Raw genomic sequence first — 15,535 nt, 5'->3', positions numbered from 1 at the left:
CTGTGCATCTGCTGCCCTCTTCTCCTTGCAGCACAGGCAGAGCAGAGCATGTGCCTGGGAAGCTGCACCTTCAAGTCAGGATTGGAGAGAGATGCACAGAGAGGCTTGCACAAGCTAAAGCTCACTTACATGAGGCGGCTTGGGCCGGCAGCCTGGCTTGCTCTTTTACAAGAAGCAAGCTTTGGGCAACTGGGATAACAGTGCTTGAAGCTGCTGCAGCAGCACATTCCTGTGAGTGCCTGTCAGGCTTGAGAAACCTCAGGAGGTCTGGGTTTGGATTCTGGCTGCATCGTCACCTCCAAGTCCCTAACAGCGTTTGGAGCCACAGGAGCTCCGGGAGTGGTGGTACCCACCTGCAGGGCCCTGCCCTTGGTCTCGATGGGCAGTGTCACTGCAGAGATGGCACAGATGATGCACACAGAGGAGAAGAGACACAGGGCTCCCAAGAAAGAAGCACTCATAAGAACCTGCAGGTCAAAGAACATCAAACAGCAGCTTGTTGGTGTGGGGGGCTGGCACTTAATTAGCAATTAAGAGTGGACAAAGGGTCACAAGTGCCTGAGAGACTCCACAATAGAAAAAATAGTATCTTGGGAACCTTAAGGGCTTTCAGGAAGTATCAAATACTAGTGTATTAAGTACTAGTGAGCTGAACTCTGTGATGAGAGTTACTCAAAGCTGCATCTGGCAAGGACCACCCAAGCACTCTGTATACAGGGTTGGGAGGGAACTGATTACATCATCCCTTTTTTTTTGGATGAATTTCAGGGACATCTTTGTATTTGATGGTAGTGTTCAGCACAATGTTTACCAACATTATCAAGCATGCTCTTACTTGTGATATAAATGGAGCCACCATTGCTCCCACACGGCACAATGCCCCACTAGTCCCCATCCCCAGCGCTCGCATTGTGGTGGGATAAACCTAAAACAGGCCAGAAATAAATTAGATTAGTGCAACAGCAATCTGCAATAGTTGTACTGTTCTCTTTCTTTTTAAAATTTTTCATCAGAGAGACCTATTGTGTTACCAATGGCTGCTAGTGGGATAAGATGTGAAAAGGAATAAAAGTTCTTTAGGCCTCATTTGAGCCATTACAAATCTCTCATTTTTTGCTCCAAGTAAAGTTTTAGGGCAAGTCAAAGTTGGATGTGATTCCCCTTTGTTTAGCATTTGTTTAGCACCACTACCACCACTTTATTTCCTGGCTCTATGATCAAAATCACAGAGGTTAGGTTGGATGGTGAAGGAAAATTTTTGTTTCTACTGATTGACCCCCCTGTATCTGGGAAGCAGGAAGAAAAGCTATTGTCTGCAGCATTCAAGTCTGCCTATTCATTTTTATCAACAGCACCTTTGTTTAGAAGGAAGAAAAAGAACAACAGATCCCAGTAAGAAATATTCAGGCTTAGAAGAATGTGCTTTGTGTTGTTTATCTTTCACACCTACCCAACACCTGTGCCAATGAAACACTTAAATGTGAATTTTACTGAACTTTTAGTCCTCTTAATATCCACAGATTTTAGCAAGTATACTCATATAAGCCTTTTTTAATATTTTACTGGGCCAAGCAAATTAAGTTGTTAAGGAATAGTCCAGGCACTTGGCTCAAAAGATTTTGATTATTGATTAAATTGTGAGTAGAATTGATTTATGGCGTGGCTGTTACAGCAATGGTCTTTACATCAACAGCAACTTATTCAAAACTGCTAAAATTGTGGTATTAAAGCCAGGTGCAAGTTTAAATATTACAGTGCGCTATTAAAAGTGCAAGGGAGCTACTTCTGTTTGCTTTGGATCATTTTAGTCAATTAACAAGGAAATCGATTTAACACCATACAATTTTTTTAAAAAAAAGAACAACAAAAAAACGACAACAATTTAAACTTAACTCGCAGAACTCGTGGATCCAAAGTTGTATGAAGGAAAAGCTCTTTAAAGGATTAAAACCTTTTGCAGACAAAACATAGCAATTCCCATTAAGTGAAAAGAATCATACATATAACCCCATGTACTACCTCATATACTACCTCATACAGCCCCTTAAGTGCTGGAAAATATTCCTTTTAGTGGTAGTCTGCTTTCTCACTGCGGGGGTTAAATAGGGGAAAGATTGTGGGTTTTGGAAGACAGTGGTATACCAAACATCCTCAAAAATAATGTTTTATAGGAGCTGAGTGCCAGCTGGCTTAGTATGGCGCTGCTCTTCCATCTACTCCTGTCATCTCCAAGCTGGTTTTGTGATTCCTTCTTTTACCTTGCATATGAAAACACTGCAGCCAAGACGCCAGAGATACACAGTTCTAGGAAGGTGACTTTTAACTAGTCCACAAGTTAACAGGCAGCATTCCTGGGTATACACAAATGGTGTTTGAAGCCTCCAAGCAGCTCAACATACCTCAAGGAGAACCCACCTCTGCTGTGTAAATGTAGATGGTGTTGAAGTTGGCTGAAACCAAGGCACGCAGCATGAAGAGAAAGCCAACCATGCCTGCCCTGGAGATAAAGCCATGTGGAGCAGAGTTAATGTCACTGAGCAGCATCAGAAGAGATGCCAGAAAGAAAGAAAAAGGAGAAAAAAGGGAATGAAAAATATAACTTCTTTCCAGTGCATGTTGTTCACACATTTTTTAATTTTCTGGACTGTGCCAGAAAGCAGCTTGTTGGATGCTTAGGGGAAGCCATGAGGGCTCAGGAGTACAAGTGAGCCCCTCTGCACACCACCGCACCACAGAATCTGCTGCCACAGCTTTCCCAGGAAAAGGAGAGCCTGTCAGAGGCTTTTCTTAGACCTACAAGAATTACTGGCCTAACAGGCTGGTGACCTGAGACTACCAGAGGTCCTGACCTCAGCATTGCATGCCCTCAAACAAGACCCATGGTCTCAGCCAGAGTACCTTGAGGTGCAGATATTAAGGAGAAGAAAGAATAGAGCTGTACATCCCATGGTGATACACAGGCTTAGACGTCTTCCGAGGAGATTGATGCTGAGAATGTTCACAGGATTCACTGGAAATAAAAAGGAAAACCATAAAACATTTGATGATCTAACTGCAATGATTGTCTGCCTTGACAGACCTTACACAGTGTGACTCAAAGATACCTGGTGCCTACCAAACATCCTGTAAAATGCACAAACCCTATCATTCTCTTCCTGCACCCAAAGTTTGTGATTTGCCCCCATGCTCCTTGTGTTTCACCCTTCCCCACAGATGGTGAAGCCTGTGCTTCTCTGAAATTGGCTGTGCTGAGCCAGGACACCAATGTCTGTGCTGAGCCGTGCAAGGAAGGCACGGCCGGGTAAGCAGCACAGGCCTGGGTGGTTTTGCTCCCTCTGCTGTTCCAGATTGCAAGGCAAGACATATTCTATTACCATCTGTATGGCAGTTGACTTTTGTCAAGTGGGCAGTTTGCCTTATCTCTCTCTCTGAGTGATCACAATCACTCCTCCCTTGGGAGGGGACATCTGCTGATAACAGCCATTGAATGTCAGTGCATGACTGATAAGAACTGTAACATCCCATTGTGAGATGTGAGCCCAGAGGGAGGAGCCAAGCATTGCTACTCAGATATAATCCGGAGGTTGTGAAACACCAGCACAGCTTCTCCACTGGATTTCCCAGAGGAGCAGCTGCCTCTTCTTCCACTGGATCTTTGGAGGAAAAATACACTCTTTTCTACAGGACCCCCTGCTCCAACAGAACCACACCTGATACTTCAGAGGACTGCAGCCACATTTCCAATTGGACTGCTACCAACACCCTGACCCACAGGGTGTCAGGTTGAGTTCTGACTCTGTCAGTGTTGTTTTAGTGTACTGCATTGTTTATTTTATCCTTTTAATTTTTTTTCTTCCCTATTAAAGAACTGTTATTTCCTGCTCCCATATTTTTTGCCTTAGAGCCCCTTAATTTGAAATTTATAGCAATTCGGAGGGGTGGGGAGGGTTTACATTCTCCATTTCAGGGGAGGCTCCTGCCTTCCTTAGCAGACTCCTGTCTTTCCAAACCAAGACACTCTGCCCACAACCCAGCCTGAGGTGTGTCCCACTGAGTGCCCTGCTGAGCCAGGAGCCACAGGCTCCTGGGTCTGTATGTCCCAGAAGCTGCCAGCAGTGCCCAGTTCATGTCAGCCCCTGTCACCGAGTGCAGGCACAGCTCAAAGCTTTGCAGCAAGCACCATGAGAGGGGAATGGCAGGGCAGGCATGGGGGAAGGGGTTACGTGCGATCTCTCCGGCTGTGCTGATGATCATGCTCTGGTAGGCAGCAGGCCCAAACAAGCGGCAGTGGCAGGGGCTGTGGCTCTCCTCAGAGGCATCGCTGGGGTCCTGCAGCGCTGGGGCTGCAGAGCCACACACAAGGTCCCGCTCCAGCAACTCAGCACTGGCCAAGATGACGCCGTAATAAGCGAAAGCGATGCCAAGCCTGTGGGGAGAAATGCTGCAGTGAGGTGCAGCTGGGATGGGGAAGGTGAGGAAACTCAAATGCAGCAGGTTTGGGGTGCCCTGGAATCACTGCTGTCACCATCATATTTTATGAAAAATTCCTTCACCACGATTTTTCTCCTGAGAAGCTGAGAAGCCTCAGAAAAGAAATGTAAACAATAATGATCTGATTGCTTGGAATGTGGTTTGAACGTTGCATCTTTGATTGGTTCCATGTGAGTTGTTTTAACTTAATGACCAATCATAGTCAGCTGTGTCACGACTCAGGCATTATTATTCATTCTTGTCTAGCTTTCTGATGTCTCCTTTTTCTTTCTTTAGTATCGTTTTAGTATATAATTATAATTATAATTATAATATAATTATAATATGATTATAAAATAATATATCATAAAATAATAAATCAGCTTACTGAAACATGGAGTCAAGATTCTCATCTCTCACCTCATCCTGGGGACCCTCACAACACCGCAATGGTTGGTGACCACACTCTGCTGCTGCTCGCACCAGCTCTGCATGATGGAACTCCTTAGCCTGAGCAGAGAGGTGGCTCAGGCATCCACCTGGCCACTGGTCACCCGTCCCATGGCACTCCCCTCCTACCTACATCCAGGCACTGCTCTTTCTCAGTAAACCTCACCCCAGCTCATAGCTCAGCTTTGTACTGGGTTTGCACGGTCAGGTTTTGGTAGTGGGTTGGGACTACAGGGGTGGCTTCTATGGGAAGCTTCTGGAAGCTTCCTCCATGCCTCACAGAGCTAATGTCAGCTGAATCCAGCTGCTGACCAAGGTAGTGCCTTGGGGATAACATTTGTTAGAACTGGAAAAAACTGTGCAAGAGCAACAGCAGCCAGAGAAAGAAGTGAGAACATGTGTGAGAAACATCTCTGGTGTGAGAAACACCCAAGTCAGTAAAGAATGAAAGGCAGGAGGTGCTCCAGGTGCCAGAACAGAGATTTCCATGCTTCCCATGGTGAGGCAGCTGTGCCCTGCAGCCCATGGAAGTCCACAGTGGAGAAGAGATCCACCTGCAGCCTTGGAGGTTCTCATGCCAAAACAGGTGGATGCCTGAAGGAGGCTGTGACCCCATGGGAAGCCCATGCTGGAGCAGGCTCCTGACAGGACCTGTGGGTCTGTGGAGAGAGCAGCTCATGCTGGAGCAGGTTTGCTGGCAGGACTTGTGACCCTCTGGGGGACCCAGGTGAGGGCAGCCTTGCTTTGTCATTATCAAGTAATTCAGAATACGCCTGATCATAAGCAGGCTGAAAAGTAATTTTCACTTTTTTATCCCCCCTGGCAGTTTCAGAAATGAGCAGCAGAATTTGAGCCACCTGGGAAGGCAGGGAATGCTGGGGGGGATGGAAATGCAGACCTGAGAATATACCAGGAACTCCTGGGACAGCTAGGAGACAAAGAAAAATAAAAAAGCAAAAATATATTTCATAACATTCAAAGGGGAAAAAAACCATAAAAAATTCAAGGCCTGACTTCACAACATTTTGGGTCGATGGGTTCCCACAGACCTATTATTTATACATTTCCATTCCAGAGAGCAAAGCCAATGAAACATGTATTATCCTTGCATACAGCTACTGGGAACACTGCATATGGAACCTGTCTCCTCAGCCTTAATTTCCCCCAGGGAGTAGCACTGGAAATGGTGAATGTGTTTCTGTCAGAGCCCCATCTCAGCAGTCCTTTGGCCATCCCTGGGGAGAATAAGTTTTCCCCAAGCAGGGAAGGAGAGCTGCAGGCACAGAGCTGGTCCCGCTGCAGTCAGGTGTGGGCTCTGCCCCGTGGCTCTCCCCTGGCTCCCAGGAGCTGCTCTGTCCTGAGGAAGGACTCACAGCACCATCCTGCAAGTCCAACCCTTTTCTGCCTAAGTTAACAGCAACCAGTCAGGGTGTCTGAGGTGTGGTCTGAAACAGGACAAACCTATGGTGATCCGTGTCCCTTCAGCTGCCAGGGATCTGCAGCCACCAGCAGAGGCAGAGTGGTGTCCTGTTAAAGGCAGAGTCAGTGGGAGAATCCTGCTCCCTGCACACTGTCAACCAAGAGAATGAGCTGATAAGCAAGAGACAAAAAAACCCACAAAATTACCATATGATCCATATCTGCAAAGTGGTTCTCAGGTATTTGGGGTGGATGAGGTCCTTGAATCTTCCCCTTCTTTCCTGAAAATCATACAATAGAAATAGAAGTTTCTATAAAGGCATCTGTGAGAGCAGTTGTCACGCCAGGCCCTCCTGTGCTCCCCCTGTCCCCAGGCTGCTTGTGGCAGAGACAGAGCCACAGATGGTGCACCACAGCACCCAGCAAACCTCCAGAGAGCAAAGCCCTGCTTCCCAAAACATACCCACAGGAAGCTGCGCTGCAAAGGATGGAGGAGCGGAGAACATCCTGAGCTCTCCTGGCCCCAAAGGACACCCAGATCTGAGCAGTCTGGTCCCATTGTGACTGTGAGGGGCCCTGGTTGCTGTTGGGGGGCCAGCATTGCTGGGGCTTCTGTCAGCTCCCACTGCCCTGGGTGGTGCTCTGCCTGTGAAACAAGCTTTTGGACACATACATCTTTCTGGGGGCCTGAAGTGCCAGTGAGCAGAGACTGGCAGGTGCTGGGGGCCCTGCCTGGCCTGCTGCCCTCCAGGGTCCCACCACCAAGGGAAGACAGGTTAACAGGGATAGTGTGGGTTGACTTTATTTTCCTCATCATTGGTTAAGCCTGAGAAAGGGCAAAACTAACAACAGCCCTTCCCACATCCAATGTGGGTCCATTACATAAATTCAATTGAATTACAGGGAAGCTTTAATCCTAACTAATTCCAATACAATAGGACCATCTTGCATGAATTGCTAAGGACAATGCTCAGTGCCTGTGGGATTGAATATGAAGGAAAAAGATCCAGGAAAGGGATTTAAAAGAGATGAATAATTTTGAGGCCCTGAACAATGGATTTGTTTTATCTTCCTGTCTTGGGGCTCAAAGGAGCCACCTAAGTCCTCCCACCCACCAGTCAGCAGGGCCCAGACTGGATGAGAGGGGGAGAAGTCTGGGGGGAGCCTGCCCCCACCCCCTGCAGCACCCACACATTTGTTTGGGCATTTCAGTCCAGCAGCAATCCACTCCTGAGCTGCTCAGCTGCTCACAGGTACAGGTGGTGCTATCAGTGAAAAGGTCTTTCCTCCTTTGACCCTCTTCTGCTGCTCTGTGGCTCCACACTCAGGATCTGTGGTCCTGGGACGCAGTGGACAAGCCAAGCCAGGGGCTTGGAGAAGCCTCTGGAAGTGCTGGGTTCACCTCATGGCAGGGATCCTTGCAGCCTGCCCAGCCACAGCCCTGAGAGGGACCCCAAGGGACAGTTCCCAGATCCCATGGCAGAGGGAACACCCCTGTAGGACGGGCTGGCAATAAGGAACAGCATGCTTTGCCAGTAGGCCAAGGAAGCAAATATTTTCTTAGCCCAATATTTTTCACAGCAAAGAAAAAAAGAGCAGAAAATTCCATTCCATTTTGAAGGCCAAGGTTACTGTTTCTCCAAAAGAAAACTGACATCATCATTACTTTCAGCAATCGTTTGGAAAAGAATCAGGCAAGGAGGACGAGAGAGGCACAGCAAGATGTGGTTGGCAGTCCCACTCCCTCCCTGAAGCCCAGATCTGGCAGCCCTGCCTGGGATGGATGGGTTGGACAGCCTGGACTCACCTGGGCAGGCTCCCTCAGGTGTCCCTCTGGCACGGCTGCCCCGTTGATCCTGGCTATCCTCTGCAGCGTGGCCAGCGCAGCCCCCGTGTTCCCCGTGGACACGTTGTACCGTGCCGACTCCGGGATGAACTGCAAGCAGAGCAGGAAGCCTTTCTGCACCTCTCCTGCCCTACTCACAGCCATTCTGCACCTCTCCTGCCCTACTCACAGCCTTTCTGCACCTTTCCTGTCCTCCTCACAGCCATTCTGCACCTCTCCTGCCCTACTCACAGCCTTTCTGCGCCTCTCCTGCCCTACTCACAGCCATTCTGCACCTCTCCTGTCCTCCTCACAGCCTTTCTGCACCTCTCCTGTCCTCCTCACAGCCATTCTGCACCTCTCCTGCCCTACTCACAGCCATTCTGCACCTCTCCTGCCCTACTCACAGCCTTTCTGCACCTCTCCTGTCCTACTCACAGCCTTTCTGCACCTCTCCTGTCCTACTCACAGCCATTCTGCACCTCTCCTGTCCTACTCACAGCCTTTCTGCGCCTCTCCTGTCCTCCTCACAGCCTTTCTACACCTCTCCTGTCCTCCTCACAGCCTTTCTGCACCTCTCCTGTCCTCCTCACAGCCTTTCTGCACCTCTCCTGTCCTACTCACAGCCTTTCTGTGCCTCTCCTGTCCTACTCACAGCCTTTCTGTGCCTCTCCTGACGTACTCACAGCTCCACATCATGCCCAGGAGCCTGCTCAGGTTGGCGGCACCCCATGAGCTGGAGCAGCCTTCTGTCTGTCCTTCCCTGCCCGCCATGCCATGGGGTACTCTGTGTGCCCCAGCCTCCCGTTCCCAATCTGGGGGGCTCACCCTGCCCAACAAACCCATTTGGTGGTCCAGCTCCCAGGGGTCTGCCACTTGATCTGGGTCAAGTGCTTGTGAAAGGTGAAAGCCAAAGACACAGGTTTAACAAAAACAATCCTGAATTAATTGACATTCTAAAATGAGATGAGGCACATATTACTTGCTGAAGCAAAAGTTTTGGAAGGCACAACAAGGCCATTTTAATAAAAAGGAAGAAGTGGTTGAAATGTAAATCGTCACTAGCATTTGGTGCTCTTTCCAAAATAAAATAGTTTTTTTAATTAAGTGACTCTATTAAATTATAAACAATTACATCTATTTCACTCAAATGTAAATTAAAGCCCCCCTTTTTAAAGAGTATGTATACTAACTCTGTCTTTTCTTTTCCTCTGGATTACAAACTTCAGCTATCCAAATTTTCTGGCAAAAATAATCAGGGAAACAAAACATCCAGGTTATATGGGTGACACTCACAGCAACCTTACATTTGCCTGCCCAGGTAGCACCCCAGATGGATTTGTGCATTCACCCAGCTGCAGGAAGAGCTTTTCCATCTCTATAGCCTCCAGCAGCCACAGCTGAGCACTGCAGTGCCCATGAGCACTGCAGGCAGGGATTTTCCACATCACCCTCCACAAACCAGATGGTTCTCATGTCCAAGGCTGGTTTTCCTGAAGCAGAAAGAAAGCTGGGGAAACTGTGGTTCACCCTGGCACTCTGTGAACACTTCACTGAGGCTACTTTCCTCTGCCCTAGAAAATGTTAAGGCTGAAGAGAGTGTGCTGTACCCAGCATTAGACTGAAGGTATTATTTGCCATTATTTTCATATGCTATCTAGCCTGTCTTCCTCTTGGTGCCTGGCCCATCACCACAATACCTGGGTGCTGTTGGCAGCTTGGACACTGGAACCTGGGCTGCTGGAGGACTACAGCAGACCAGTAAAGCCAGGCCATCACCAGCAAGGTGGCATCTCCCAGCAGCTGGTCTGCAGCCCCACCAGGACTTCAGGACCTTACCAAGCTGCTGTGTGAGAGGACTGAAGAGGAGAAAGGAGGACACAAGAAGAGCCCTAGGATGAAGGGGGTGCAGGGCAATGGTGCCTGGGGAGACATCAGGGCAGTGGCGGTACAGAGGGGAGTGGAGAGTGGAGATCTTCCTACCTTGAACACCAGGATGAGAAGGATGCCAGGGATGGAGGCAATTCTGATCAACCACCGCCAGCCAATGGTTGGGTTCACCACTGATGCCAGGCCAATGATCAACAAGGATCCTGCCAACCAAAACACCTTTCCAAGGGAAAGCAGGGGGTTAGAACATGAACACAGGGCAATGATTTGTTTATTTTCTTCCCTTCTGGTCCAGTTCTGTGGATAGATGTGCTAGGGAATGTTGAGGTTCAACTGAGCCATCTCATGGCTGTCTGAAAAGCTGGGCTTGGGTGGGAGGAAAAAAGGGAAAGACAAAAGTTTGGGGAAGGACAGTGAAGGTATCTTAATTAGCTCCAAGTAAAAACCAATGATTTGCTGTGGATACAATTGTACTTAAAGCCACTGCTTTTGTCCTTTCAGTCACTTCTCTGCTAATGCTCATGCTCATCAATTTTCCTGTTGTTTAGGTCTCCGCAGGGAAGCAGGAGATTTACAAGCTCAGAAGGCAAAACCAGGCCAGATTTCCACTGCTGGAAGTTGGTGGCCCTCCAGTAGGCTCAATGCCCAGCTATACCAACAGTGAATCTGGCCTCTCATCTGCCAGTACATTCCTTTCTGAAGCTCACTTGTTGCCATTAGGAGACACATCCCTTTCCAGGAGACCACCCCAGGGAGTTCAGCCACAAATCACAAAAGCTGCAGCAAGTTCATTAATATCCTGAGGACAGAAATAACAAATTTCTGGGGAGAAATACAAGATTGTTCTTCCATAAATCTTTGTGTTTCTGATAACACTTTGGTAATGATGTCCTGGGATCAGGTTGCAGTGAAAAGTAAATTATTCCTGACACAGAGAGTTTGGTTGAGCAGTGGGATGGATTTGTGCACTCAGAGGTGTCACCACTGGTCATCTGCACATACAACAACTGCCCACTGCAGAAGTCTGCAGTAAGCAATGACCCAGCAAGTGGGTACAACCCTCCCAGCATGTGTCAGGCCAAATTTGGGACTATCTGTGCTAACCCTCCTGTGCAAAGCCCCTGGCAGAACCTGAGCAGGGAGAGGAGCAGATTAGGACCTCACGTGGGAGTCACTACATAAACCACTTCTTATCTCTGGGAGTCCAAAGAGGAGGGAGGGGGGATACACCTCACTTGGAGTGGGCTGGGAATGCCACCAGCTCCAGTGCCTGCCAGTCCATCAGTGCTGCCCCCATTAGACCAGGTAGCCCCATTGCCAATAGGACAACCAAGAGTTTGGGTGTTAGCCATCACTCAAAGTCCCCATGAAATGTTTGGAGCATCAAATCATTTGAAAAGATATTGCCTCTCTCTTGTGTATGTCTTTAATAACACAGATGCCACACTCCGAGGCACAGGAGGCAGTGGACACTCGCTCAGACCCAGATAAGTGGGATTAGTCTGGGAGAAGTGCTGATGTGCTGGAGACATGGCTTCCAAACTGTGGTGGGACAAATCTCCTGGGACTTGGAGACAGAAGAAACAGTGATGTGCTCACTTTTACCTGAGATAAGGGCAACATGTATCCCCGATATTTGGTGGGCAAAAATTCCGTTTTTATGATAAGTCTAGAAAAAAAGGGGAAAAGGTAGAAATAAGGTTGCAATGAGAATTCCCATACAAATCAAGTAACAGTTCAGCTCAACTCATAGAATGAATACCATCCCTCTTACCATCCCTCTTCCACCTTGAGCACCCAGAGACAAGGAATCCCTGTTCAATATACCTCCCACTCCAGCACCAAATTACATGCAAGGGAAATACGAGGCATGAATCCTTTCCAGCCCATGGCTGTGGGATACAAGCGGGTAAACACTGCAGTCTATACATCAGGAAACCTATGGGAAGGTCCTGTGGGGTAACTGAGGTGTCAGCACAGGCATAGACATGTTCGTAGAAATGAACATTTTAGTAAAGGCTTCTTTTCCATGAAATAAAGAAAACTCTATTTCACTTTTTAAATGGTTGGCATGCCCTTGGGGCATGGGGTTCGTGGCACAGGCATCTCTCTCAAGGTCCCCAGTGTGAATTTTGTTTCCTTAGCTAGACAGAGAGAGAGAGGTGGGAAGAGGCCCTCAGTGGCTCCTTCTGTCTCAGCCAGTGAAGTGTTTTATAAAATGTTCAATTTCCCTTCACCTTCATGAGGCTCAGGAGCAGTCTCCATGGCCAGGGAATGGGGGCCTTCCTGTGAGGGAGGCTGTGCCAGCAGCTCAGCAGATGCATGATCCAGGTGCAGGTGCCTTCTCCCAACAGCACCTCTCTCCTCTATGTTCTTTCCTTCAGCAAAGGGCTTTTGGGTCAATGTGACCAGTTTTGGTCTTTCCTTTGTGGGCAGCAACCAGGCTTTGAGAAACCATGGATGGTGCTGAAATGTTTCATTTGTTTCCATAAGAGAGTCAACAAAAAAATCCCCCTATTTTTCCAAGTCCCTAGAGAAGTGGTTGTTAGTATTGTGAATGTTTCTTCCCCACATCCTCCTTTCTGCCCCAACAAGACAAAAACTTAATTTCAGTGGGAGCATTTCACATAATTCAAAAATAATTTTCTACTTAAGCAGAGTTGTTGTGACTTTTTTTTTTTAAGGAGGAAGCAGCCTTTACTCATCTGTTACCTGTCTAATTGTTTTTATATGTGTTTAATAACCCCTCTGTCACGAGTTTAATGAAAACCAGCTGCCCCCTCTATTCCAGGCCTCAGGAGTCCTTGGGAGCTGCAAATTAGGCCAATTGACCCGGATTGGGTGAAATTACAGAATGGCTTTTTGTTTGAAGGTGATGTGGGAATTTGGTCGCCTTTCCCCTTGCAGCCCCTCCGTTACCTTCTCGGGAAGGCGGCTGGCTCAGCCTTACCCTTGCGCGTGGCCCGATACGCCGCCTCCCACCATGGCCCGCAGGAACACAAACCAGGTGTAGGACGGGGCAAACGAGGTCAGCAGGGAGAAATAGGCTGCCCAGAGGAAGGAGAGCAGCAGGATCTGCAAAAGGGCAGGAATTAGGGTCATTAAGGCACGGGCTCAGCTAGGTGCATGGCTCCTGTGGAGTGCAGGAAAAGGACGTGCGGCCCCCAGCAGCCACTCACCTTCCAGCGGCCGTACCGGTCAGCCAGGAGCCCGACCACTATGCTGAACACCATGTAGCCAAAAAACACCATCTGAGGGGAATTGGAACACAGCTGTGGAGGTCCCATGCCCAGCTACATGGGGCAGCTCTGCTCTTTGAGCTGTGGGTGAGCTCTGTGTTCTCAGGGCAGCAGGATGAACTGTGGCGCCCAGAGCCACAAGGGAGAGGCTTTCAGGGGATGGCTTCCTTTGTGTAGGCACTCACTGCTGCAGCCCTCAAAGCTGGGGCTGGGTGGCAGGGCTTTCAAAACAAGAATGTGGAAGTGGGGATTTGCTTTGACATTACTTGCTCTGGGCCTGGACATCTGCTCTCATCAGCTTTATTTCTGATGTCTACAGTTGTGGCACTGTTCTTGTCCCTGTAAAGAGACCCTAGGAATTTGTTTGGTTTGCTGGGAAATGTGCTTTCCAAAACCCATGGTGGTACCCATGACTATGACCACATGGTGGAGGACCTGTTTGGGGGAGCATGAGTCACTCACTGTTGTCACTAAAGCCACCTGCCAGTCTTGGAGCTGCCACTCACATCGGATGAGAGGGGACACAACAGCTATCAGCATGATCTCCATGGCTTCAACCACCTTTGGGAGCAAGTGTGTGCGTTAGCAAGAAGGGAAACCACAAGAAACCCACAGGGAAAAGTCTCTCAGTCCTACAAGGCCTGCAGCCATGGCAGTTCCAGCATGTCAGAACTGTCCTGTGAAGCCATGGTATCTCCAGAGTGGTCTGAGCCCTGTGCCTGATCTGGGTGACAGGGAGGAGAGAAAGGAACACCTAGAAAGCAGGTACTCTGTGTATCTGGGAAGTTTGGAAAGAGTCATCCTTGGCAGAGAAGACTCTTACCCTCCTGGGTTATTAGAAGATCTTCAACTATCTCTGGAAACGAAGCTGCTTGGTTGGGTATCTAGCTGTGGATTCAGGCATCTAACATGAACTCTTAAAACTGTTTTTGTTTAAAAACATCATCGCTTAATTGGCTGTGTGCCCCAGCGCTGGCTTCAGTTAGGAATGAGCTGACTCTTTACACACAGCTTCAGACTTTTTCACCTTAGCTGCAGCAATCTTCATGGATAGACCCTCATTACATCTTTAGCCTAGCCTGGCCTCCAGCTTTTGCCCAAGTTCCCAAAACAGATACACAATTAACCCAAGACCCTGAAAGTTATGAAATTTTTCAGGTGGCCAGGGGTGAGAAGATGCCAGGCCTTCTGAGCCAGATTGCGCAGGATTTGGGTGCCAGGGGGATGACATGAAAAGTGCAACTGTGAAGCTGAACCTAACCTTCAGGCCCTAATTGAAGACATGTCCCGACAGTGCTCCAGAACAGGGGCCAAACCATGATGCTCTGGGCCAACCTGCTCAGCTTTGCCCTGAAATGGGTCTGATATCAATGGGACCAAAATCTACTTTTACCAAGGATGAAAATAGCAGAAATCCTGCTTGAGAAGGTATGTATGTAAAAAATGGTCTGACAGCACTATGTGCTTATGGTTGTTATTGTACGGCAATGAGAAAAATGAGAAGAAAGCTTTTTTCAGGCCAGCACAGATGGTTGCAGATACCTACCCCAGTGCTGCCCATGATGAGGAAAAGCATGATATGGAACCTCCCAAACCCAATGGTTTCCACAGCTTCTTCCACTGTAAATGTCTTTTGTCCTAAACATGAAAAGAAAATTAAGACACAAAACCTATCAGCAGTCAAGTTGTACCTCCTCTTCATAAAAAATTTTCTCATGCTCCTGTGGGACTGCACCAGGAAAAAGCCTGGAAACATCTACCAGCTTTATGTGCACTGACCAGCCCCTGGATGTCCTGGTGGAAGGGCAGAAACAGCAGCCAGTGCAAACAGAGGAAGAACAGCCTTGTACTATTTAAAATGATTTTGAAGCAGACTAGCATTTCAAAAATTATTCCAAGTAAATGAATCCTCAAATTACCAGTATAATGAAATGTTTACACAGAGCAGAGGCCTGAGAAAAGCCAAGCCATCCAGCTCTTCCCACTGCCATAGGCAGCAGCTACCAGCCTGGTGGGTGTGGTGGGAGGGGAATGTAGGGTGCTGATGTTGTGGCTCCATGTACAGAGGTTTTAAGTGGCTGGAGTGGCACAACTGGGGACCCTCCCTCTACCCCTCCAGCTAAACAAGGACCCAAATTTCCAGTCCTGTTGATAGAAACCCACCTTTTGGTGGTTCTTTTCTCTCTGTGTGGATTTCCTCCAAGCCAATAGCATTTTCTGCCTCTTTTGGTGCAGTGGCCAT

General features: G+C 48.3%; 1 protein-coding gene across 1 annotated transcript; it reads right to left on the bottom strand.

The window, feature by feature from the left end:
- Window positions 1-242: 242 nt before the first annotated feature.
- SVOPL (SVOP like) lies at window positions 243-15,535 on the bottom strand. The gene is made up of 14 exons (XM_030959755.1): window positions 15,457-15,535; window positions 14,840-14,931; window positions 13,756-13,854; window positions 13,234-13,305; window positions 13,005-13,129; window positions 11,660-11,723; window positions 10,148-10,273; window positions 8,147-8,275; window positions 6,547-6,620; window positions 4,224-4,426; window positions 2,899-3,010; window positions 2,416-2,497; window positions 836-925; window positions 243-467 (listed from the first exon to the last, which is right to left on the bottom strand). Exons 1-14 carry the CDS (start codon window positions 15,533-15,535, stop codon window positions 243-245), a joined length of 1,572 nt encoding a protein of 523 aa, XP_030815615.1.

The sequence above is a fragment of the Camarhynchus parvulus genome, chromosome 1A (genome assembly GCF_901933205.1).
Source record: "Camarhynchus parvulus chromosome 1A, STF_HiC, whole genome shotgun sequence".
Lineage (NCBI taxonomy): Eukaryota > Metazoa > Chordata > Aves > Passeriformes > Thraupidae > Camarhynchus > Camarhynchus parvulus.
Note: the sequence above shows the minus strand (reverse complement) of the source record. Positions and strands in the feature narration are given on the sequence as shown.

Coding starts and splice junctions, on each gene's coding strand:
- SVOPL (XM_030959755.1), bottom strand. CDS start 15,535: ATGGCCACTGCACCAAAAGAGGCAGAAAATGCTATTGGCTTGGAGGAA. Junction 14,932..15,456: donor GAGAAAAGAACCACCAAAAG/GTGGGTTTCTAT, acceptor TTTCATGTTTAG/GACAAAAGACATTTACAGTG. Junction 2,498..2,898: donor CTTAATATCTGCACCTCAAG/GTACTCTGGCTG, acceptor CTTTATCTCCAG/GGCAGGCATGGTTGGCTTTC.